This window comes from Scyliorhinus canicula, chromosome 9, assembly GCF_902713615.1.
Source record: "Scyliorhinus canicula chromosome 9, sScyCan1.1, whole genome shotgun sequence".
In the NCBI taxonomy this organism is placed as follows: Eukaryota; Metazoa; Chordata; class Chondrichthyes; order Carcharhiniformes; family Scyliorhinidae; genus Scyliorhinus; species Scyliorhinus canicula.
This window is the reverse complement of record NC_052154.1, coordinates 51,223,871-51,248,988: the sequence shown is the minus strand read 5'-3', so window position 1 is coordinate 51,248,988 and position 25,118 is coordinate 51,223,871. Positions and strand designations below refer to the sequence as shown.

The window sequence follows — 25,118 nt, the reverse complement described above, 5'->3', positions numbered from 1 at the left end:
AAGTTTAAGAACTAGCTGGCATTTCATTAAGTCGAAAAATGAGCACAGAAACGAAGTCATAATAAGAGGGTATTTTTGTCCCTCAATTATAGATAGAATAGCAACCAAATCACCAAGTCGCAAGAATCAAAATAAATTGTTTAAATTTGTTGTAGGATCTGAAGAGAAAATGCTATGCTGGTGATGCCAGTGCTACCCAGGATTACCTGTTTATTTTCTTGGCCCGTGCCAATACTAAGACCTGCAGCAGCCATGTAGGTGCTCCCAATAGTTTTTATCTTTTCAACGCCGCTGAATTTTGGTTTCGACAAAAGCTGTAAAAGACGTGTATAGTGTCGCAAATTTATTTGAAAAAACGTACTTTTCGCATAATGAACACAAAACGTTTAAAACTCCAGTAAAATTCTTGCTAAAAAAAAAAATTTACCTCATCAAAATCCGCTATTATTTCATTTAATAATCTCAGGCACTCAAGTCCTTCTTTGTTCACATCGCACTCTGTGTAAAATTCTTTGAAATCAGGAATTGATGCGAACATGATACAAACACAGTCATAAGACTGATGATACAAATCCTGCACACGAAAAACATGAAAAAATAAATAGGATTCCTCATATCAATAAAACACGTGTTTAGAAAAGGTTAAATAACAGCCAACATGTATATATTGTACAGCCTGGAATACTTTTCACCAGGTGTCACCTTTTCTAATGAATCTATGCTAGGTTGGGGACAGCATGGGATTCGGTGCCTTCTGATAACTCATCCAAGTATAGACCCACTAAGTGCATTAGGTTATTCAAGCGCCAGGGATCATCACTAATGATAAGAAAATCTATATTTCAAATGCTACACTGTACTTGACAGCATCGCCATCGCCAACTCACACAGGTAAGATCATTTATTTTTGTCTATCCAAGGTGTCACGATCCTTTTATCAATCATTAACGTTTAATTTAGAAATCAGATAGCCTGCAATTATCCGACAGAGCTATGCCACAAGATTTCATGTTTTTAAACAAAAACAATTTTTTTTATTTAAGAAGAAATTAAACAAATCAAGCACCACTAACCTACCCATGTAGCTTATGAAGATTTAAGTTATAAACTCAGTTCTACTTCTTACTGCTCCCCCCCACCCCCCCCCCCCCCCCCCCCCCCCACCTCCTTCCTCGCCCACCCATCCTTACCTTACATAATTGTGCAGGTTCATTCACGGGACCAACCACAGCCCTCTGGAATATACTTTCATTCTCCTCAGCGTTCCAGCTATCCTCCAAGGTTAATATTCAATGGGGGTTCTTCGAGTAGATTTCCTGACTATGTGACCCTATTTTTTGCAGACACATTGATTGTGGATACCTAAGCTCCTTGTTTCGGTTCCAGCAGATACCCAACTGCATTCCCACGGCTTTTCAAGCTAACTTGCTGACTGCCACAAGGCTCTGTGAAGACCACTGAAGATTTTGCCTCCTATCCACAGGCCAACGTAAATCCTTGAGCTGCTTTTACTTCACAAAACTCAAACTGAGATTAAGCCCCACACGCATTCTGCATGGTGAACAATGAAGTTAGTATTTTCTCTGCGCGAAGCACAGGCCTAACTAACCATCACCTTCTGCTGGCTCTCTCATTCTAGTGAGATGCTGACTATACCAGAGCAAAACTACAACTGCCTCTGTCTATTCCCCAAACTGAACTGCTTGCTTCTGTCAAAACAAAAAGAAAACACACAAAACCAAGCATTAAACAACAGAACCTTCTAACCAATTTGAAACATTTGGCAACGTGACATGCTTTTGGATGGTTCAAACAGAAATGCAAATTAATTATTTTACCTTCAACGCCCAACAGGTGGAGGGCCAACTCTGTCGCAAACAGCTTATAAAACCCCTCCGGAAAGCTATCAGGCCCCGGTGCCTTACCAGACTGTATTCCCCTGATACTATCAATCACCCACCTCAGCCCCAGCAGCTCCAATGCCTGCCCCTTCCACTCCACTAACTCTGGGAAATCCAACCCGTCCAGAAACCATCCCAAATCCTCCGCCTCTCCAACTGACTCACCTAAGACAACTTCTCATAGACCCTCCCTAAACACCTCATTTATCTTTTCGGGCTCCGACATCGCCTCCACCTTTTCCATCCTCACCTTTAAAATCTCCCTAGACTCCGCCTGCCGCTGCAATTGGTGGGCCAACATATGACTCGCCTTCTCTCCATACTCACACTGCACTCCCTCGACCTCCGCAGCTGCCCCACCGCCTTGCTCATTGTCAACCTGTCAAACTGCCCCTGTAACCTCTTCCTCTCTGCGAACAACTCCTTCATGGGGGCCTCCGAGTATCTCTTATCCACCTCTACTATCTCATCAAACGGCCGCATGTGCTCCTCCCTCCACCTACTATCCCTATGAGTCTTAAACAAAATGATCTCACCCCAAACCCCCACCTTCAACAATCCCAAAAAGTGGCCGCCGACACCACCCGTTCTGATAAATCTGCACATAATTCCTGATCGCCAGCCTCACCCTCTCAGAAAACACCTTGGGCTGGATTCTCTGTTTCTGGGACTATGTCCCCACACCGTCGTAAAAATTGTGGACATACATGCCAGAAAAAGTGCCGTGAAAGGACCACATAGTCCTAGCCCTGCAGGGAGCTAGCAGTGAACCAGCAGGAAACTAGCAGCTTTTGCTGCAGATACGGGCCCCCCGGGTCCAGCCCCCAGACCGCGGAGCTGGTCCCTGAACATAGTGCCCCCGATCGGCCACGCGCTCGACCCTGCCCGCCCACCCAAAAATTGCCCAGCTGCGTATAAGGCCCTGCCTGCCCTCCGATCGGCCAGCCCGCGACCGGAGCGGCTGCAGACTGAGTCCCGACTGGCAGGACCACGTTAGATCCACGCCGTCGGGACTTCGGCCGGTTGGGGACAGAGACGGCGGGCCGGGCCTCCAGCAATGGCAGTCGGTAGGTAATATGCGGCGCTGCTTTGCGGGGCCCGGAGAATCGGGGAACCGGCGCCGGTCCCGATTCCGTGCGGGGAAATGGATTCTCCGCCCAGGCACCAGCCTCGATTTCGGCGTCGTGGTGCGGAGAATCCAGCCCCTTATGCGCTAGACGTTCCAAATCCAACCTCCACAGCTGCCTCTGCACCTGCCTCAAAGTAACCCTGACAGCTAACCATTGCGGCGCCTCGTCAAAATCATAATTCACACAGATCTCCGCCCCTACCACCCCCATTAGCAGCACTCGACTGACCACAAAAAAATAGCTTCTAGAGTACACCTTATACATGTGCGAGAAGAAGGATTACTACCTCCCTCCAGAGTTCCTAAACCTCCACGTATCCACAATCCCCATATGTTTCATAAACTCTCCCCACTGGTTCGCCAGCCTCGACCTTCCCATCGACTTGCGGCTCAACCTGTCCACCGTTGACTCCAATACACAGTTGAAATCCCCTCCCATGGTCAACTGGTGCTTATCCAAGTCCAGTAACCGCTTTACAAACCCTGCATCGTTCCAATTAGGCGCGGATACGCTGACTAACACTATCGATGTCCCCTCTAACATGCCACTCACTATCACATACCTTCCACCCTCCCTCCCCACCTCATGTCTCGCACTTCCCTGGCCCCCACAAAACCCGTTTTCTTGCTCAACAAAATAGCCACCCCCCCCTCAACTTCAAATCATATCCCGAATGAAATACTTGCTCCACCCATCCCTTCCTCAGCCTAACCTGATCCTTCACCCAGAGATGTGCCTCCTCAAGAAAATCACCTCTGCTCTCAAACCCCTCAGGTGTGCAAAAACCCGGAACCTCTTGACCGGTCCATTTAGCCCCTGGATGTTCCACGTCTCAGCCCTTACTGGAGGCGTATGCCTCCACCCCCCCTCTATCGTCCGCCATCATTCCCCATTGGTTCTGCTCACACAATTCTACTCTGAACTGGGCTCATCAAAGATGGCCCCCCACTCTGCCCATGACCACGCTCAACCTACAAACCTGCCATGTCGCATCCCCCCCTCCCCACCCCCCCCCCCCCTCTTCCCTCCACCTGGCCATCCCTTGCAAACTCCTCCCTTACCTCCCTTCTGCTAGCATTGCTTGCTAGCGTGGCAACTCCCGCCCAAAGGCCCCCTTGCACACCCTTCCACCCCGCACCCCACCAGTCCCTCCTTAGCCTGTACAATCAGCCCCTAATCCCCCTCAATACCGACAAAACCATCGACACCACCCAAAGGGCCCCATCCAACATGCCCGTCGCATGAAAAAAACCCACCAAAATTCACAAAACAACCTCCTCCCAAAAATCAAAAGGTGGAGTGGGGGGAATAATTGCCCCTCTTAGAAACTGACAGCTTCTAAAAATCCCTTTCACTCTCTTGAGTGAATCCTCCCACCGGCACGCATCATGGACCTTGTTCACGCCGCCAGTTGAGGGGGGAGGGGGGCGGCCTGAATCAATACATACGGCGTCAATCCCGATTTCCCCCCGACTCCCAATTCTCCATCGCATTGGAGAACATATTTCGGGTGTCCCGGGATAGAAAATCCCGTCCAATAAGTCTCCCATTTAAGACTGAGATGAGGAGGAATTTCTTCCCTCAGGTGGCCATTAATCTTTGGCATTCCCTTCTCCAGACAGCTATGATGGCTGGATCATTGAATATATTCAAGGGTGAGTTAAACAGAACTTTTGTCGACAAAGAAGTCAAGAGTTATGGGGAGCAGGCAGGGAAGTGGAATCAAAGCCACCATCAAATCAGCCATGATCTTATTGAATGGTGGAGCAGGCTCGACGGGCTGAAAGGCCTATTCTTGCTCCTATTTCTTATAATCTTATGGGATGTACCTCCTCCCCACTCTGTGCTGTCCACACACATAATGATCAAAGCAGTAGAGACTGTAAAAGTCAAACTCAGTACTAAATGCTGGAAATATGTGGCAGGCCCATTAATATCTGCTAAAAAAAATGTCAGGGTAATATTTCAGATGGATCCTGCCTTCTTCAATCCCAAGATGGTACCAATTTGATACTAGTGCTTACATTATCTCACTGGATGCGATAATGTAATCTTTACTGGAACAGAAGGTATTTCAGTGATGAAGATCAAAGCTTTTACACAAGTGAAAGAATCACCTGCAACTTGCTGTCACCAGAGAGATATCTGTTCCGGGGATAACCCACACTTAATTGAACTGTGAGTATGCATTTGGATGATTTCTACAGCAAAGTGTATTGTTGCCAATAGCTAAACACTCCCTCACAGATGCTATTCATCATTTTGATCTTCACGTATTCAGGCTTGGTATAAAAAAAACTGTTTGGCCAATGATCAAACTAGCCTCGGCAAATATTGGCTGGGTTAAAGGAATCATAGAACATAGAACATAGAACAGTACAGCACAGAACAGGCCCTTCGGCCCTCAATGTTGTGCCGAGCCATGATCACCCTACTCAAACCCACATATCCACCCTATACCCGTAACCCAACAACCCCCCCCTTAACCTTACATTTATTAGGACACTACGGGCAATTTAGCATGGCCAATCCACCTAACCCGCACATCTTTGGACTGTGGGAGGAAACCGGAGCACCCGGAGGAAACCCACGCACACAGGGGGAGGACGTGCAGACTCCACACAGACAGTGACCCAGCCGGGAATCGAACCTGGGACCCTGGAGCTGTGAAGCATTTATGCTAACCACCATGCTACCCTGCTGCCCCCTGCTACCCTGCTGAATCCATACCTCATTCTTTTTATTTTCACCAATAAAGTGTTCAGCGACATGCCCTGGCAACACGTTTTCCAATAAAAGGCGGTTGAGGTTCTCCATCGTCTCGATTTCTTCCCTCTCTTTTTTAAATTTATTCTTCCAAAGAAAGTCCAGTCGACAACAATATTCATTCTGCAAATTTAAAAATAAGCTGTTTTTTGTGGGCCACTGATTTAACTTGAGGAAAAAGTTGCGTATTTCAGCGCTGCAATTTCTTTTGTACCTGCTTGGCTAAAAACAGTAGAGTGAATCCAAATAGGAGGAGGTAAAAACTGCCCATAATCTTTGGGTTTTTCACAGGATTTGCGGGGCTGAGAAAACTGCTGAGAAATTAAAATCACAAAATGAGTTGTCCCTAAATGAAAATTAAATATTGTTGTGGTTTGAATTAGGAATAATAAAGATAATTCTGTGACTAAAGGCATCACCGTCGTACAATAAACACAAATTAAATGAGTTGCACACTTTTACAGAATCTGCATTACGTAAATTGAGCAATGTCAGTTGCACGACTAATACTTTTTTACAAGAGTTCAGGAAACAAATATTTTCAATGCTGATAGGTGGGTTGGAACACAAATGCAGGTATCTCCCACAGGCCTCCTTCAGATCAGAGTGCACAGGCCTCTTCATTTAGAAAGACTGTGATTTGGTTTGAGTCTTGAGTCCCACAGAGTAGAGTGGCACAACAAAGTGCGCGATTCTCCGGCCTCCCCCGCGGCTGCTTCTCGCCGGCGGGAGGTGGAAAGCCATTGGCCTGTGGTGGAACTTTCTGGTCCAATCACTGTCAATGGGATTTCCCATAGAATCCACCCCACACCGCTGGGAAACCCATGGCGGAGTTCCGTCATCAGTGGGACCAGAAGATCCCGCCAGTGTCAACAGCTGGAAGGTATCGCCCAAAGCCTATGTTATGAATGATCAAATATGTTTGATATTAGAAAGCCTATACTGTGAGCAGCAGTGGGGGCGGAGAACAGGATAAATATTACTCTGGAAACTCAAAATTTTCACCTGTGGTTCCTGCACCAAAATGGTCCAGGTCTTTGATAATTTAGCTGGGGAAAGGTAACCAAGAGCCTCCCTATGGGGAGAAATACTTCATTTTTTTATTAAGGCAAAGTCAGCTCCTGGCACAAACCTTCCAAACTTCATTGATGAATAACCATTGGCTTACCCACCACTTCAGTCAAGAATTAGTATATGTTAGTACAACACTCATGCTGGAGTGAATACTGAAAAATTAGAGTAAAAATAAATGGTTAAAAATAAAAACTCTGCCACAAAAGTGTAACAGATATATTTCTTAACGCAACAACTGAAGTTGATTATTTGCAAGCTGATTCTAATGACCACATTATGCAGTTATATAGTTCCCATGGTTATGGTGCTTAGCCCAAAGGTGCCCCAAATATTAAAGCATGCCGCTGTTCAGAGAGACTTGGGTGTGCTAGTGCATGAGTCACAGAAGGTTGGTTTACAAGTGCAACAGGTGATTAAGAAGGCAAATGGAATTTTGTCCTTCATTACTAGAGGGATGGAGTTTAAGACTAGGGAGGTTATGTTGCAATTGTATAAGGTGTTAGTGCGGCCACACCTGGAGTATTGTGTTCAGTTTTGGTCTCCTTACTTGAGAAAGGACGTACTGGCGCTGGAGGGTGTGCAGAGGAGATTCACTAGGTTAATCCCAGAGCTGAAGGGGTTGGATTATGAGGAGAGGTTGAGTAGACTGGGACTGTACTCGTTGGAATTTAGAAGGATGAGGGGGGATCTTATAGAAACATTTAAAATTATGAAGGGAATAGATAGGATAGATGCGGGCAGGTTGTTTCCACTGGCGGGTGACAGCAGAACTAGGGGGCATAGCCTCAAAATAAGGGGAAGTAGATTTAGAACTGAGTTTAGGAGGAACTTCTTCACCCAAAGGGTTGTGAATCTATGGAATTCCTTGCCCAGTGAAGCAGTTGAGGCTCCTTCATTACATGTTTTTAAGGTAAAGATAGATAGTTTTTTGAAGAATAAAGGGATTAAGGGTTATGGTGTTCGGGCCGGAAAGTGGAGCTGAGTCCACAAAAGATCAGCCATGATCTCATTGAATGGCGGAGCAGGCTCGAGGGGCCAGATGGCCTACTCCTGCTCCTAGTTCTTATGTTCTTATGTTCTTATGTTCTAAATGACCCCATGTGGCTCACTGGACACAAGTGACAGCTACACAGGTCAGCATTTTAACAAAAGCATGAAAGAGAAGCTACCACGCAGCATGTTACCCATGCGCCTGAGGAATGATGCTTGGCAACAGAGGCAAAAGTTAAAAGGAGAAGAAAACAGAAGACAATTTGGTGTAACTGGAGGGTTTTATCCTTTCTTTTGGACTAGGCATTATTTCAATTTTTAAAAAAATATGCTGAACAAATTTTTAAAGGACCTCTAAGATGCCAATTATTCTAGGGCCTTATCATAGTTAATCATAGAATTTACAGTGTATAAGGAGGCCATTTGGCCCATCGAGTCTGCACCAGCCCTTACAAAGAGCACCCTACTCAAACCCACGTATCTACCATATCCCCGTAACCCAGTAACCCCCACTTAACCTTTTTGGACACTAAGGGCAATTTAGCATGGCCAATCCACCTAACCCGCACATCTTTGGACTGCGGGAGGAAACTGGAGCACCCGGAGGAAACACATGAAGACACGGGGAGAACGTGCAGACTCCGCACAGTGACCTAGCCGGGAATAGAACCTGGGACCCTGGAGCCGTGAAGCAACTGTGCTAACCACCATGCTACCGTGCTGCCTTGTTACCAGGTGATATTTTGGCTGCTTGTGAACAGGAGCCGTAATGGGGCAAGCAACATTTTCAGCTACAATGTGCACATTATCAGAGGATTCACATTTCCGGTTAGCAAAATCATACCTGTTGTACAGAGAAGTCGTGTAGGCATCAAACAAATGAGCATAGGTCTTTAGGATAATGATGTTATAAACCACACAGGCAACAATTATTAGGAATGCTTTCAGCTCAAAGCTAACTCTGAGAAAGACTGAGCAGGTGATGAGTCCCAGAATAAAACAGCAGACATAATACTGCCAAAAACAAATTAAAAAAGAATTAGAATGCAAACAAACGTTCTGTTAATTTCTTATTAAATGATTAATCAATATTTTGGATAAAGCATTAAATGAAGTTACTTTCAACTAGCCAATAATGGATTGTCTGGGTTATTACATATCTGTCCTCAACTGCTCCTGCTGATAGCCAGAAATCAATAATTGACCATTCGCACATTTATCGGGAGGAAAGGTCAAAGTGGCACTGTCCTGAGAGAGAGCTCCCTCATCCAGTCTCATTACTTGCTTTGTCAATGTACATGATAGCCCCTAGTTCTCTCCAGACCCATTGTCTCAAACAATCTATCCATGTTTATGCTGTAGGTGCCCTTCCATGTCTTAGTCAGATCACCTACATCTATAGCACTTCAGCATATTCAAACACACAGTGCAAAGTTTTCCTCCATTACTCACTGCATTTAGGGCAGGGGTCATCATTGATACTCTTAAGCATACCATTTCTGAACAATGTTGTCTTGAGCTGGGGGGAGTGGTGGGAGAGAGTGGGGGGTGGGGTGGTATCTGAAGATTCAGGGATCAGAAAAGTACACAATTAATCATACCCCAAATGATGCCTTCCATTATTTTCTAATAATAATAATAATTGCTTATTGGCACAAGTAGGCTTCAATGAAGTTACTGTGAAAAGATCATAGTCTCCACATTCCGGCGTCTGTTCGGGGAGGCCGGTACGGGAATTGAACCCGTGCTGCTGGCCTTGTTCTGCATTACAGGTCAGCTGTTCAGCCCACTGTGCCTTAAACATATACATTTTTAGTTGCCTAATGGTGAATTTAATTCTTTCTAAGGTAAGGGCACGATACACACCTTCCTCCAATATTGAAAATGTATATAAGCTACCTCTACAGTATCCAAGGATAAATTGAATCTGGTCCCGGTGCCTTTGCAACGTCAATTCAACTTTACTTTTGTATGTGCAAGCAACCCATTTCAGCTTCTGCAAAGCAAGGGACAGCTCCAGCTGTCTCACAGTCAATGAAAAGTGCAAAACATCAGTCCAGCTCCTTTTCTGTCATGGCTTTGCTGTCACATAATCCCTCCTGAGTTCCGCTGCAATGGTTCTTTTTAAGGAACAGCTGGACAGTGCTGTGATAAAATGGCGGTGCCCTTCTCAGACTCTGAATTTACAAGTACGGATGAAAGCCTTCTCCCCTGTAAATGACAACTGCAGCCATTGAAGAGCTAAAAATGTCATCCATAACATTGAACCACCAACCAGTTACAAATCAAACCCACATTGAGAGTGTGCCATGAGTAAACAATGAATCCAACTGATCATGTGGGGTTGCTTTAAAATCTGCAAGTGTAAGATGCGCAGTGCACTGGGCTCCGGACCTCAGTCACAGTCTAAGTGTAATAACCCCACCAAGGTCAGGCCTCATGCATACATAGAATTTACAGTGCAGAAGGAGGCCATTCGGCCCATCGAGTCTGCACCGGCTCCCAGAAAGAGCCCCCTACCCAAGGTCAACACCTCCACCCTATCCCCATAACCCAGCAACCCCACCCAACACTAAGGGCAATTTTGGACACTAAGGGGAATTTATCATGGCCAATCCACCTAACCTGCACATCTTTGGACTGTGGGAGGAAACCGGAGTACCCGGAGGAAACCCACGCACACACGGGGAGGATGTGCAGACTCCGCACAGACAGTGACCCAAGCCGGAATCAAACCTGGGACCCTGGAGCTGTGAAGCGATTGTGCTATCCACAATGCTACCGCGCTGCCCTCCTGTTCACTCAAACAATGAAAAGAGTCACTGCTGTGGTGTGCAGTGCTTGCACCCCAGCCCGGGGACCATCAGGGACACCGGCCCCGGTCAGAGCTGCAGGTATTTACTGATAATCTTGTATAGTCCTCCAACGGCCAATCTGAACATTTCCAGCCAATCCAGTCTGACCCGCTGTAGCCAATCCCTGCCCATAAGACTTGGTCCCTGTCCCCACACAACAATGAGTGGAATTCAGGATGACTGTTGCATGTGGGTCACGGGGGTCATTGCGGTTTCCATAATTCGTAAAGATTCCCCCATTTAGGTGGTAATTTCGTTCTGGTGTCCTCTAGACTCAGAGGTAGAATGCCAATCTGGAGGCGATTAAATGTCTGTTCTCTAATGATGCAGACAACAGTGCCTGTGTTCATGTCCATCTGTTACGGATGACCATTATCAAGTAGCCTTATCATTATTGGGGCGAGCTTAGTCGTGATGATACAGTTCAATTACATAAACTTTTCATCTGCAAATGGGTGCACCTGCATGGCACAAGCCTGTGCTGGCCTCGGCTTCTTGCCTGGGTAATACACATATTGTCAATTCCGGCAGTCTTGCTTTGGTTGTGCCCTTCCGTAGTCCTTAGAGTGGTCCCTTAGCTGGAACTTACATTCCTCCAGAGTGAGTTCCCTGGTTTGCTTGGGGTTGTCATGAGGTTTCCTTGACTGCTGGGTAACCTCTGTAGAGGTCCAGTCAGGCTAGTCAGGGCGACTCGCATCTATAGGCGTCTTCATCTAAGGCATGAATTTACTTGTACAAGACCTCTTCCCCCCCCCTAAGCTCGCCCCAATAATGATGAGGCTACTCGTGAGCTTCTTGCAGACTGCCTGCTCAATAGGGTAACTCAAATTCCACAAACTCCACAGGGAGATGAATCTACGTTCACACGTGTCCTTTGTGGTCGTCATAACACTAACAGATTATTTTTTGGGCATGCCACCTTTACTGAACTATCCTTTCTTATGGAGTGTGTTACAATTCCCGTACAGACCTAAACCTTTAAAGATATTTGAATTCCAGTGACTGAAAATATCATGCATAATTTCAAGTTTTAAGACCTTTATTGTAATTAACAAACAAAAAGCAGCATTATCTAAATCCTATTTAGTAGGCAAACTATGCTTTAAATGACAGAAAAGGCCACTTAACTCATTAGAAATGATCAAAAATTCCCCTCCACAGTTTTATTTTACTCTGTTCCTTAAGAGGACACTTTATTCTTCAGGAATCTGTCCAAAGTCATTCTCATCCTCCAATGGATCACTTCCTTTTCACTTTTCTAATCCGCCAGCCAACTTTCAAGTTGAGCACTACCCTGGAGATTCCTCTCTCTAGCCAAAGCTAGGTGAATCTTTCAGCCTCATTTAAATCCTCATGAACTTGGTCTCTTCAACCTGAGCACAACTCCCATCTGCATTCTGCATGGTGAGCAATAGTCACTGGCTGCCTCTATCTCTCTGCTCTCTCCAAGGTTCTTGCAGACTGACCTCTCCATGAGGTTCAGGGATATTTTAAGAAACCTGTAAGCCGATACTATAAGAGCCTGCTATGCACTCTTCCTCTCTCAAAGTTCATCTCCATGGCAATATGAATCACATGGGCCTTGCATCCAGATAGAAATACTAATTAGCTATCCTCTGGAATCTCAACACCATTCTATCTTGGGAATCAAATATGCAGCTTAAACTACAACCATTTATACAACCTGACATTCCTAATAACTCCATGCAACTTGGAGACTAAAAGCCTAACCATCGTTAGCACATTGCTCTGGTCATTGTTTATAGGTGCCCCTTCTTCCCAGTAAAACAACCTGGGTCTCCCTTTAACCTTTAGTAACCAACACACCCAAGCTTGCTGTTGGGCAGCATTCAGATCAGGTCATATGACCTCCTTCATTCCTCCATTTAACCCTAAAAAGACAGTCACAAAACATAACAATCTTATAAACTTTGCATTTGTAACAAGTGGCTGTCTAAAGGCAGGCATATAATTATATCAAAACCATCCATTTTTCTTCATTCTTAGCTATGGAAAATTTAAAAATTAAATTTTGGGTGGCCATTAAGGAGTGCAGAATAATTGCATGTACAAGATGATAGATCAACTATTAATGTATTAAAAATCTTACAACTGACTTCCACAATTTACAATGGAATCTGTCTGTACAGACTTTTCACATGGAGATGATGGGGGCGATTCTCCGAGTTCGCTATCCCCAGGAGGGAAGCGCAATGGCACAAGGACTGCAGCGTGAGGCCCAAAATGGTATTATCGCCAGGTGTCAAACCCGTTGTGAGTCTGCCGGCCCATTCCGCTAGCCCTGATCAGGTTCTTGCCCAGAACAAGCTAACTCCTCATTTACATTCAGTTGAATGCAATTATCAGACAGGAAGCCCGATTCACCGGCCTCCTGTGATGCTCCCAGAGGCAGCAAAGTGTTCCAACACCTCAAAATGATTTTCAAAGCTACAGAGGGAAGACTTGCCACATGATTCCCATCCTGGGAAAAGCCCCCAAAGCAAACCCCTCAGACACCCGCCTCCTCTGAAGGACCCCTCCTAAGTACCCTTGAGGTAAGTGTAGAGAGGGTACCCATCCCATTGACCCCTCCCCCCCCCCCCCACCCCTCCTCGGAGTCCATGGAACCAGGTCAGCACTAACAAGGTGAGGCCTGAAGGGGGAACTAGGGAGGGGGCCTGAAGGACATAGAACATAGAACATTCAGTGCAGAAGGAGACCATTCAGCCCATCGAGTCTGCACCGACCCACTTAAGCCCTCATTTCCACCCTATCCCCATAACCCAATAACCCCTCCAACCTTTTTGGTCACTAAGGGCAATTTATCATGGCCAATCCACCTAACCTGCACATCTTTGGACTGTGGGAGGAAACCGGAGGACCCGGAGGAAACCCACGCAGACACGGGGAGAACGTGCAGACTCAGCACAGACAGTGACCCAAGCCGGGAATCAAACATGGGACCCTGTAGCTGTGAAGCAACGGTGCTAACCACTGTGCTACCGTGCTGCCCAAAGTGGTAACTGAGCGACAGACTGGATCAATTATTCTTTTACTGCTTCATCTATAGATTGCACTTGATCTTGACACCCCCCACCCACCCACCCCCACCGCATGCAGCTGTGAGGGAGCTACTTGATTTTTAGCCTACATCAATCTTTTTCTCTTTCTGCTGTAATCATACACGTTCCGCATCATATTTAATATTGAACACGTGCTCAAGAGCTACTGCCATCATCATTTAATAAACACTTTTATCCAAGGTAAGTTTGACTTGCAAGAAAGATGAGAAAGTAATATTTATCTCCACTCACAGCAAGACAGTAATCCCCATCCGTTTCCGTATTCATCTTATTGTGCTCTGTTCCATTCACACTTTGTAAGGAGTGCTAAAAACAAACCAACAATGTTCAATATAGCATATCATTTTCACTGACACTGTCCACCCCTAATACGTATACAGTATGAAATAAAATTGAAATCTGAGATGTGCAATGTGTGGACCATGGGCCAGATGTTACCTCTGAGCAATGGCAATCGGGACCATAATTATCTCCTTGGTTTTAATCAGATGGACTTAGCAAATTGGACAAAGCTGTTTTTGATATTGTTGCCTCATTTGTGGATACATCTTGGGCGGGATTTTCCAACCCCCCGCCTGGTCGGAGAATCGGCGGGCGTGGCATGAATCCCTCCCCCGCCGGCTGGTGAATTCTTCGCCTTTTGGCAGGGGTGGGAATCACGCCGTGCCGCTCAGCGGCCGCTGGCAGCGCCCCCCCCCCCCGGTGATTCTCCGGCCCGTGATGGGCCGAGTGGCCGCCATTTTTTGCCAGTCCCGCCGGCGTAAATTGGAGTAGGTCCTTACTGGCGGGACCTGGCGGCGCGAGCGGCCTCCGGGGTTCTCGGGGGGGCGCGGGGGGATCTGGCCCTGGGAGGTGCCCCCACGGTGGCCTGCCCCGCAATTGGGGCCCACCGACCCGCGGGCGGGCCTGTGCCATGGGTGCACTCTATTCCTCCGCATCGGCCGCTGTGGTCCTCCACTATGGCCGATGCGGAGACGAAGCCCTCTGTGCATGCGGCGGGATGACGTCAGCACACGCTGGCGCTCCCGCGCATGCGCCAACTCGTGCCGGCCGGCAGAGGCCCTTCGGCGCCGGTTGGCGTGGCGCCAAGCCCCTTCCCCGCCGGCCAGCCGGGCGCAGACCACTCCGGGGCGGGCGTAGCCCTTGAAGGTGCGGAGGATTTGCCCAATGCCCAAAGGGTTTGGCTATTTATTTAAAAACCTAACTGGAAGCCAGATAGCATCAGAAGATTTACCTCTAGGTTTCTCTTTCTACTCTGCGTAAACTGGCTTGTAATCAACGATTCAGAGTACATTACCCAGGAGAATACACAGAGGGGCAAATAGCCATAAATGGGTAGAAATTCAATTTCTTACTTTGCAGATGAATAGACACACTTTCCAGTTGGGGCTATATATGGATGCTAACTAGTTAATGGACTGACCTCCAGGAACAAAGCTTGAGCACCATCAACTCCTGGTCGCACAACATTCCGTCTTGGATATATACTGCCATTCCGTCACCTTCAATGGGTCAAAATCCTAGAACTTCCTATCTAATACTATTGCACGTGTAACCATTGCAAAGGCTGCATGAATTCAAGAAAGCCCCACCACCACTGCCTTGTCAAGGCAGCTAGGGAGGGCAATTTGTGTAAACGTCAGCAGAGTCACCGACACCGTCCACATCCTGAGAATAAAACGAGTTTGTAACAGGACATCCTCCAATCAGAAGTTCTATCTTAAGTGCCGGCAAGAAGTGCCAGAGTAAACAGAAGAGTATTTACAAAATTTGCAAATGTATCAAGCTGCTGATAGAGCATGGTCATGTGTCAAAATTACCCATCACCATTAACGTGACCCATTTCCATTCCCTTATTCCTTATTTCACTTTTAATACCAGGTGTATGGGAACTCATTGCCAACTTTGTAAACCACAGACATCAGCACTCACGTGGATGTTGATGCCTCACCATTGCCCCCACCCCACTCTCCTAAAATCTATTTTGACATGATTACTTGATAGTCAACCATCCATTCTAAATTAATTGTCATTATGTGCGGTTGCAACTTTATCATAACAACCTCAGAAACAAGCAAACTCCATCTATATGGACTATACATGTTAATATTTCAGGTTCATAGGAGCAGCAAGGCGGCGCAATGGTTATCACTGCTGCCTCATGGCGCCGAGGACCCGGGTTCGATCCCGGCTCTGGGTCACTGTCTGTGTGCAGTTTGCACATTCTCCCCGTGTTTGCGGGGGTTTCGCCCCCACAACCCAAAGATGTGCAGGGTAGGCGGATTGGCCACGCTAAATTTCCCTTTAATTGGAAAAAAAGAATTGGGTGCACTAACTTTTAAAAAAATATTTCAGGTGCCATTATTGACATTTGGAAAACTTTCACCCCATGGGCCTTTTGAGTTCCCAATTTCGTTCACTCAAACGGATACAATTATGCAGTACGCTTAATCGAGTTCACATATAAAACCTTCACATCTGAACATATTTATCATGGTCGTGTTATAATTACTCACCAAGTTGACAACTGAAATTACTAATACAACAGTTATGACAACAAATATCAGTGGGAGCCGTACTATCGGTTTCTTTGTAACAGTTTCAGAGATGGTAATGAACAAGTCAGAAATTGAGCTATTCACGCAGTGCTGTGTGTGGGGCACAAAAGAGAGGCATGTTAAAACATTGTCATATTTTTAGACATTTCCCATGCAAAGCTTTCACTAACAGCCAAAACAAAATTCAAAAATTAATGGTAAGTTAGATTCATCATATTCCTAATGTGTAAAGTATCACAGTTAAGAATGCTTGTTTCTATAGGATCAAATTTGAGGACATACTGGCACCTATAATTCAAGAGTAAAATGGGTCCAAATGGTATTCCAATCTTCTGAGAAAATTAGGAAGCTGCTCTGATGGTATCATTGTGGATTTATCAGGTCCTTTAACCCAAAGCCACAAAAGACACAAATGGAATTCAATTTAATCACAATTGTAAAATATAAATGTCAAGGAATATTGATAAAATCTCAATAAAACCTCAGGTATATTAGTTTGTGTGGTATTAGGCTCCACATTATGTAAAGTATATTGAGCAATTAGAGAAGGTTCTCTACAGGACCACTTGGATGCTACGTGGTGTTGGAAATACAAAGGGGACTTGAAAAAGTAGGTCTTCTTTTGTCAGAACACAGGTTACAGGAAACTATGATTGATGTGTTTAAAAATGTGAACATAAATGACAAGATAGAGAGCAGCAGACTCTTTGCTGTAGTTGAGGGGTCAAGGGGAAGGGAGGATTGGGACAAGACTAGATTAGATTGGATAGGTAGAAAAGAAAGTGGATGGAGCAAAATGTGAAAAATGTGGCGAAATGTAATTAGAACTATCCGTTTCTCTAGAGGAAGAACAGTGAAAGAGAAGATAAAATGCTGGAAAATCTCAGCAGGTCTGGCAGCATCTGTAGGGAGAGAAAAGAGCGAAAGTTTCGAGTCCGATGACTCTTTGTCAAAGCTAACGGGCGGAATTCTCTGCTCCCGCGCGGCATCGGGAAGGCCATCGTGAACTCGGCCGAGTTTCACGACGGCCTCGGAGGCCGCTCCTCGCACCCTATTCACCCCCCTAGGGGGCTAGGAGCGGCGCTCCGTAAATCTTGGCCGCCGGGCCTTGACGCTTGTGTCAAGGCGGCGCGCCAAGAATGATGTGACGATGGGTCCTAAGTGACTTCAGCCGCGCATGCGCAGGTTGGCCGGCTCCAACCGGCGCATGCGCGGCTGACGTCACGACGGCTGACGGCTCCAACTCGCGGATGCGCGGTTGCCGTCTTCCCCTCCGCTGCCCCGCAAGACGTGGTGGTTTGATCTTGCGGGGCGGCGGAGGGGAAAGAGTGCGTCGCTTGGAGACGCCGGGCCGGCGATCAGTGGGCACCGATCGCGGGCCAGTCCCCTCCCGAGCACAGCCGTGGTGCTCACTCCCCTCTCTGCCCCCCACAAGCCACAAACAAAGATTTGGCGCCATGTTCACGACGGCCCTCCTGCGATTCTCCCACCTGGCATGGAGAGTGGAGAATCGCGCCCAACATGTGGCGATGCCAGTGTTGGACTGGGGTGAGCACAGTAAGAAGTCTTACAACACCAGGTTAAAGTCCAACAGGTTTGATTCAAACACTGGCTTTCGGAGCACTGCTCCTTCCTCAGGTGAATGAGGAAGCTAAACAGACAGAGGAAGTGGGAAATATTTATACAGTGGAGTGAGAGTCATAGCCACAGAAACCTAGGGAAACGAGGTGCTAATGGCCACAGAAACCAAGGGGAAAGAGTGCTAATGGCAGTCCCCAGGGAGAACAAAAGATGTGAAAGGCCAAACAGCAGAGAAACTAACATCAGAGGATGAACTGTAGATGTGGGGGGAGGGGAAAAGGGAAGCAAAGAGGAGGAAGGTTAAAGAAAGGTGGATAAGATTGGAGGGGGTTAAATATATATTAAGGAAAAAATGGTAAAAGACAGTTCAAATGAAATGGGATGAAAACAAATGGGTCTAGGTGGGGTAGAGCTGATCATCTGAAGTTGTTGAATTCGATGTTCAGGCCGGAAGGGTGTAGCATGCCTAACCGGAAGATGAGATGTTGTTCCACCAGTTTGCGTTGAGCTTCACTGGAACATTGCAGCAGCCCAAGAACAGACATGTGGGCATGGGAGCAGGGTCTTTTGTTAAAATGGCAAGAAATGGGAAGGTCAGGGTCCTGAATGTGCACAGACCAAATATGCTCAGCAAAGCAATCACCCAGTTGCGTTTGGTCTCTCCGATATAGAGGAAACCACATTGGGAACAGTGAATGCAGTAGACTAAATTGGAAGAGATGCAAGTGAAACGCTGCTTAACCTGGAATGAGTTTTGGGCCTGGGATGTTAAGCATGGAAGAGGTAAAGGGGCAGGTGTTACACCTTCTGCGATTGCATGGGAAGGTGCCATCGGTGATGGGAGAGGTACTGGGTATGGTGGAGGAGTGGACTAGATTATCTCGGAGGGAACGGTCTCCGTGGAATGCTGACAGAGGGAGTGAAGGGAAGATGTGTTTGGTGGTGGCATCACGCTGGAGTTGGCGAAAATGGCAGAGGATTATGCTTTGCATACGGAGGCTGGTGGGATGAAATGTGAGGGGGACGCTATCCTTGTTCTGGGAGGGCAGGGAGGGGGCAAGGGTAGTGGCGCGGGAGATGGACCGCAGGCTGTTGACAACTGTAGGTAGGAAATCACAGTTGAGGAAGAAGGAACACATTTTCGAAGCACCATTTTGGAAAGTGGCATCATCGGAACAAATGCAGTGGAGGCGAAGAAGTTGAGAGAAAGGGATGGAGTTTTTACAGGGTGTAGGGTGCGATGAGCAGTAGTCCAGATAGCTGTAGGAGTAAGTGGGCTTGTAGTGGATATCAGTGGATAGTCCATTTCCGGAAATGGAGACAGAAAGATAAAGGAAGGGAAGGGAAGTGTCTGAGATGGACCAGGTGAAAGTGATGGAGGGGTGGAAACTGGAAGCGAAGTTGATGAATTTTTCCAGGTCTGGACGAGAGCATGAAGCGGCACCAAAATAGTCATCAATGTATCGGTAAAGGAGTTGTGGGAGGGGATCCGGATAGGCCTGGAACAAGGAATGTTCCACATACCCCATAAAAAGGCAAACGTAGCTAGGACCCATGCGGGTACCCATTGCTACACCTTTGATTTGGAGAAAGTGAGATGAGTTAAAGAAGAAGTTGTTGAGAAATAGAACGGGTTCAGCCAGGCGGAGGAGAGTGATGGTGGATGGGAATTGTCGGGTCCTCTTTTCGAGTAAGAAGTGAAGTGCTCTCAGGCCATCCTGGTGTGGGATGGAGGTGTAGAGAGATTGCACATCCATGGTGAATAGAATGAAGTTAGGGCCCACCAAGCTGTCGATAAGACGCAGTGCATCAGAGGAATCCCGGATGTAGGTGGGGAGGGAATGGACCAGAGGAGTGAGGATGGAGTCAAGATAAGAGGAAATAAGTTCGGTGGGGCAGGAGCATGCTGACACAATGGGCCTTGCCGGGACAGCCCTTTCTGTGGATTTTGGGAAGTAGGTAAAAGCAGCTGTCCGGGGTTTAGAGACCCCGGACAGTGAAACAGGCTACTTCGCTCAAATAGCCGTTCTCCGTATCAAATTTCTATCTGGCAGCAGATGGACAGAATTGGCCAGTGATCAGTATTGTGCATAAAGTGGTGAATGCTTTTAAACCAAAATTACAAAGAATCAGCAATGAGGAACATGGCAGCCTAAAATTCAGACAAGAAATGAACAAATTTTCTTGTCAACAATATTTGTAGTTAACTTGCCTTTAGATCACCAGCAAAACAAACAAAGAGAATTATCAAAAGAATAATTGCAGAGGTTCCAAATGATATCCCCAGTAGAATATTCCTAATCAGAAAAACATAGTTAGTTGGAGGTGCAGGAAGATGACAACATTTTTTACAATTAAAAGTGATTAAAATTCACAAATGCAGTACTTACAGTGGCATAACAAGCATGTGGATCAAAAATATGCAAACGAATATCAAAACGGCATAACCAACATAATACTTCAAGGACGGAAGACAGACTGAACGATACTGGAAGAAAAGAAAAAAAAACAACCATTGCAGAAGATTGTGGGGGGTTTTCCATCCAATTATTTTTCCTTTTCATTGAACATGTTGAATCACAAGAGAGCAGTTTGACCCAAACACTTAAGCAGCACTTTTCAAATGGGGATTCACCAACAGATTAAATGTTAAGAAAACAGCTTTGCGGAGATGCCATCAGAGATGCTACATGGATGGCACGGTCACACTGCTGCCACACAGCTCTCGGGGCCCAGGTTCAATTCCGACCTCAGGTGACTGTGTGGAGTTTGCACTTTATCCCCATGTCTACATGGGTTTCCTCCGGGTGCTCCGGTTTCCTCCCACAATCCAACGATGTGCAGGTTAGGTGGATTGGCCATGGTAAATTGCCCCCTCGTGTCCAAAGGGTTAGGTGGGTTACTGCGTTACGGGGATAAAGTGGAGGCATGGGCTTAAGTTGGGTGCTCATTCCAAGGGCCGGTGCAGACATGATGGGCTGAATGGCCTTCTTGTTCGCTGTAGGGATTTTATGAGAAAGAATGGCCAATGGTGCGATTGAGGGGGAGATACGATTCAGTGAATGGGGAGGGGGGGGGGGTTTCACAGTGAAACAAAGAGCCAAGAATAAAGAATGCTTTTTTAAAAATGTTGTTGCTTGTGTTAATATTAAAGAATAAAATTACTTCTGATGCTAAGCTAGCTTTAATCCCTCACATGTCTTTTGTCGTGCCACACTGCATAAACTGAAAGGAGCAAGAACAAGGTTTTCTTGAATCTGCTGGGACCTCAGTGCTGGGAAAACAGCCCGCAAGCAGAGATTTCTTAACATGCACGAGTACAAATACTGTACTTACTTGTTTTTCTAATCCCTTTTCATTGAAAGTCAACAACATACGAGAAAAGACATCACATTTAACCCATTGCCTGTAAAATTGAAAAATGTTCAAAGCATGAGCCAACCGCAGGAGATGTCATTTTGCACACACAAGAAAGCAAAGCAGAACATTGTTTCTAAAATGAAACCCATTTTTCACAATTACCTACCTGCATTATCTCCTTAGCTATTCTGCTCTGCTCAAGAGTCATGCGGCAATACAATTTGATAAGCACTTAAGGCCTTTCTGTACCCTAGCAAAGTGGTCACTCTTCACGTTGGTTGTACAAAGTGGATCATTACAGGCTAATTTATCAGGGCGCAACATCTCAGCCTTGGGCTTCATAATAAAACCCAACCCACGCGCATGGCTGCAAATTCAACTGGGATCAGTAGGCTATGATTTCAAACAGGAACCTTGAATTTATGTTTTCATTAACCTCCTCCTCATGCTCACCAGCCGAGAGTCTTTGGGCTGAAACTTCTGGCCCTTCCCTCCGATGCCATCTCACTCTCCCCCCGCCCCCGTGACAGGTTCCTCGGCGACAGAGGGTGTGCAAGCCATGCAAAACCCCGTAACTGATTCACCAACAGCTTCTTCCTCGTTGTTACCAGATCCTGAATAGCCCTCTTACGGACTCACGCATTTTCTCCACTGTTGTAGCACAACATCCATATGCTTCACCCGATGTTTATATCTATGTATTTGCATTGTGTATTTATTGTATGTCCTATGTTTTTCATGTGTCTGAACTGTACGCAGAACGATACGTCTCGCTGTACCTCGGTACATGTGACAATAAATCTAAATCTAAGTAATCATTTTCAAACTCAAACATGCAAACAACAACAAATTCTTGGCCTGTATAATGAACTTCGCCAAATTTAAATTCAAAGGCAGGCAACAAGAAAGACTATTAAAAGTTATTATCCATTTTTGTTTTAAATTCATTTACAGGTTTAGCTCAGTGGGCTAGACATCTGGTTTCTGATGCAGAACAAGGCCAGCAGCGTGGGTTCAATTCCCGTACCAGCTGAGAATTCTGAATTCTCTGTCTGTGTACCCGAACAGGCGCCGGAATGTGGCAACTAGGGGCTTTTCACAGTAACTTCATTGCAGTGTTAATGTAAGCCTACTTGTGACAACAAAAGATTTTTTTTTTTTTAATTATTTTGGATGAGGGTGTCGCTGGCTAAGCCAGAATTTATTGTCCATTCCTAATTGCCCTTCAGACGGTGGCCGTGACCTTCCTTCTTGAATTGCTGCACTCCTTGTGGTGTAGGTAGTGCTGTTAGGAACGTTGTTCCAGGATTTTGATCTAGTGACAGTGAAGGAACGGTGATATGTTTCCAACACAGGATGGTTGATGCCTTGGAGCGGAACCTCCAGGTGGAGGTGTTCCCAGGTATCTGCTGCCCTTGTCCTTTTAGACGGCAGTGGTCATGGGTTTTGGAAGGTGTTGCCTAAGGAGCCTTGGTGAATTCTTGCAGTGCATCCTGTAGATGGTACACACGACTGCTACTGTGCGTCGGTGGTGGAGGGAGTGCCAATCAAGTGGGCTGCTTTGTCCTGGATGGTGTCACGCTGCTAGAGTGTTGCTGGAGCTGCACTCATCCAGGCAAAAGGAAGGTATTCCATCACAATCCTGACTTGTACCTTGTGGATGGTGGACAGTCTTTGGAGAGTCAGGAGCTGAGTTACCTGCCATAAGATTCCTAGCTTTTGACCTGCTTTTGGAGCCACAGTATCTATATGGCTAGTGCAGTTCAGTTTCTGGTCAATGACAACCCCCCCCCCCCCCCCCCAGAATGTTGATAAGGGAGGTGCACAATGGTAATGTCATTGAATGTCACAGGGCGATGGCTAGATTCTCTCTTGTTGGAGATAGTCATTGCCTGGCATTTGCCTGGTGCCTGGTGCTGCAAGTGCTGCTTGATAGCACTGTTGATGGCCCCTTCCATCATTACTGATGATCAAGACTAGACCTTTGGTTCTTTAGCAAAATGGTAATTTTTTAAACAGAAGCACAAATAAATGATAGCGATGGGCTTATTACCATGGGTGGCTTCACAGCTAAGTTTGCTATTATTTACAACTCAAAGTCCTCAGGCAATTACACACATTTTCCAGAAGCGGTAACAATATTTATCTCTCTGTTTTCCACTCCCCGGCCTAGGGTGATAACTAATGTTGCAACTCAACTCAGGATCTACTTGAACCTGGGTCCTTCCTGGCGTTTGTCGTGCACCATGCAATGAATTTGAAAATTATTTTACTGAGATTCTAAAACAAAAATACATGGAAAAGTATTTTATGGGTAAGATTTCAAAAAACAAGGACATTTGTTTTATTCTGGAATACTCTTTGCATTTGAGTGGTTACTCACAACGTTTCCAACATCCGAAATGGTGTTGAAAGGCATTGTTTAACAAAAATGGAAAATTGAAATGTTACATACTTGTATGAATTTATGCCATCAATTGTTGTGATCATTTTATTATGCAGTTCCTCTTCGAATCTTCTTTTCTGAGATTTGTTTCTAGAGAGTTAACATTGTAGTTACTCAGATGCAATATGCAACATTTCTCATAACTGCGCAACCTTTATGTATGTAAGGCCGACAGTTACTCAGCTTTTTGAATTACCAGAGACTTGTGTAAAGTCCTTTCAGACATCATATTGTAGCCATTTGTTATGGCAAGCGTCAATAAATGAAATATATTCAAACTTAAACATGCCTTAAGAGAACCGATTTGGGGTTGGATAACACACACGTCAGTAATGGAAATCATAAATATTCTCAAACTGAGTAATGCAAGATAAAATGAGAGGCTAGAAACCTTCATAGCTGTAGAAATTAGGGCACTTCAGAAAAAAATGAAACAAAATCTCAAGTGAATGAAAGAAATATTGCATTTATGTAGCGCCTCTGATGACCGCATGATGTCGCAAAGCACTTTACTGCTAATGAAGTACGCTTGGAGTGTGGTTATTGTTGCAATGTAGAAAATGCAGCAGCCGATTTTGCACAAAGCAAACTCACACGAGCCGCAATGTGATCACGACCAGGATCATAGAATTTACAGTGCAGAAGGAGGCCATTCGGCCCATCGAGTCTGCACCGGCTCTTGGAAAGAGCACCCTACCCAAGGTCAACACCTCCACCCTATTCCCATAACCCAGTAACCCCACTCAACACTAAGGGCAATTTTGGACACTAAGGGCAATTTATCGTGGCCAATCCACCTAACCTGCACATCTTTGGACTGTGGGAGGAAACCGGAGCACAATGCTACCATGCTGCCCCACAGGATCTGTTCATTTGTGATGTTGATTGAGGGACAAATATTGGCCTGGTCACAGGGGATAACTCCCTTGCTCCTCTTCAAAATGGTGCCATGGGATCTTTGACATCCAGCCAAGATGACAACTTGGGCCTCGGTTTAACATCTCATCTGAAAGACAGCATCTCCAACGGTGCAGCTCGCCCTGAGCACTGCACTGGAGTGTCAGCCTTGATTTTTGTGTTCAGGCACTTGAGTGGGACTTGGGCCTGGAATCGTGTGACTCAGAGGTGAAGAATGCCACTAACTGAACCAACTCCTACAAAATGATGACTTGTATCATTCTGGTATATGTTACTAATTCATTTTTAACAAAAGTAACATTCCTATGAATACGCCACATTTTATACTTATAAGAAGTTACAACAGGCAAAATGAAGATGCAATGTATTTGAAAATTAACATTTTGGCAAAGCAAGTGGTTGAAAACTAAGAATTAAATGCAGTTGTGTGCAGAAAGCAAAATGTATTAAATTGAA

At 45.9% G+C, this 25,118-nt stretch overlaps 1 protein-coding gene across 4 annotated transcripts in view; it reads right to left on the bottom strand.

Moving 5' to 3' along the window:
* Positions 1–25,118, bottom strand: part of adcy7 (adenylate cyclase 7) — a 211,139-nt gene that overhangs the window by 7,658 nt on the left and 178,363 nt on the right. For 3 of the 4 annotated variants that reach the window (XM_038806687.1, XM_038806689.1, XM_038806688.1), the window contains 11 exons: positions 23,754–23,834; positions 21,275–21,344; positions 20,329–20,426; positions 20,151–20,235; positions 16,316–16,447; positions 14,031–14,105; positions 8,706–8,875; positions 6,012–6,111; positions 5,762–5,920; positions 428–574; positions 207–314 (listed from right to left, as the gene is read on the bottom strand). In XM_038806687.1, the coding sequence (XP_038662615.1) occupies positions 207–314; positions 428–574; positions 5,762–5,920; positions 6,012–6,111; positions 8,706–8,875; positions 14,031–14,105; positions 16,316–16,447; positions 20,151–20,235; positions 20,329–20,426; positions 21,275–21,344; positions 23,754–23,834 (1,225 nt within the window). The remainder of the gene's footprint in view (positions 1–206; positions 315–427; positions 575–5,761; positions 5,921–6,011; positions 6,112–8,705; positions 8,876–14,030; positions 14,106–16,315; positions 16,448–20,150; positions 20,236–20,328; positions 20,427–21,274; positions 21,345–23,753; positions 23,835–25,118) is intronic. The other variant, XM_038806690.1, reaches the window with a different exon arrangement.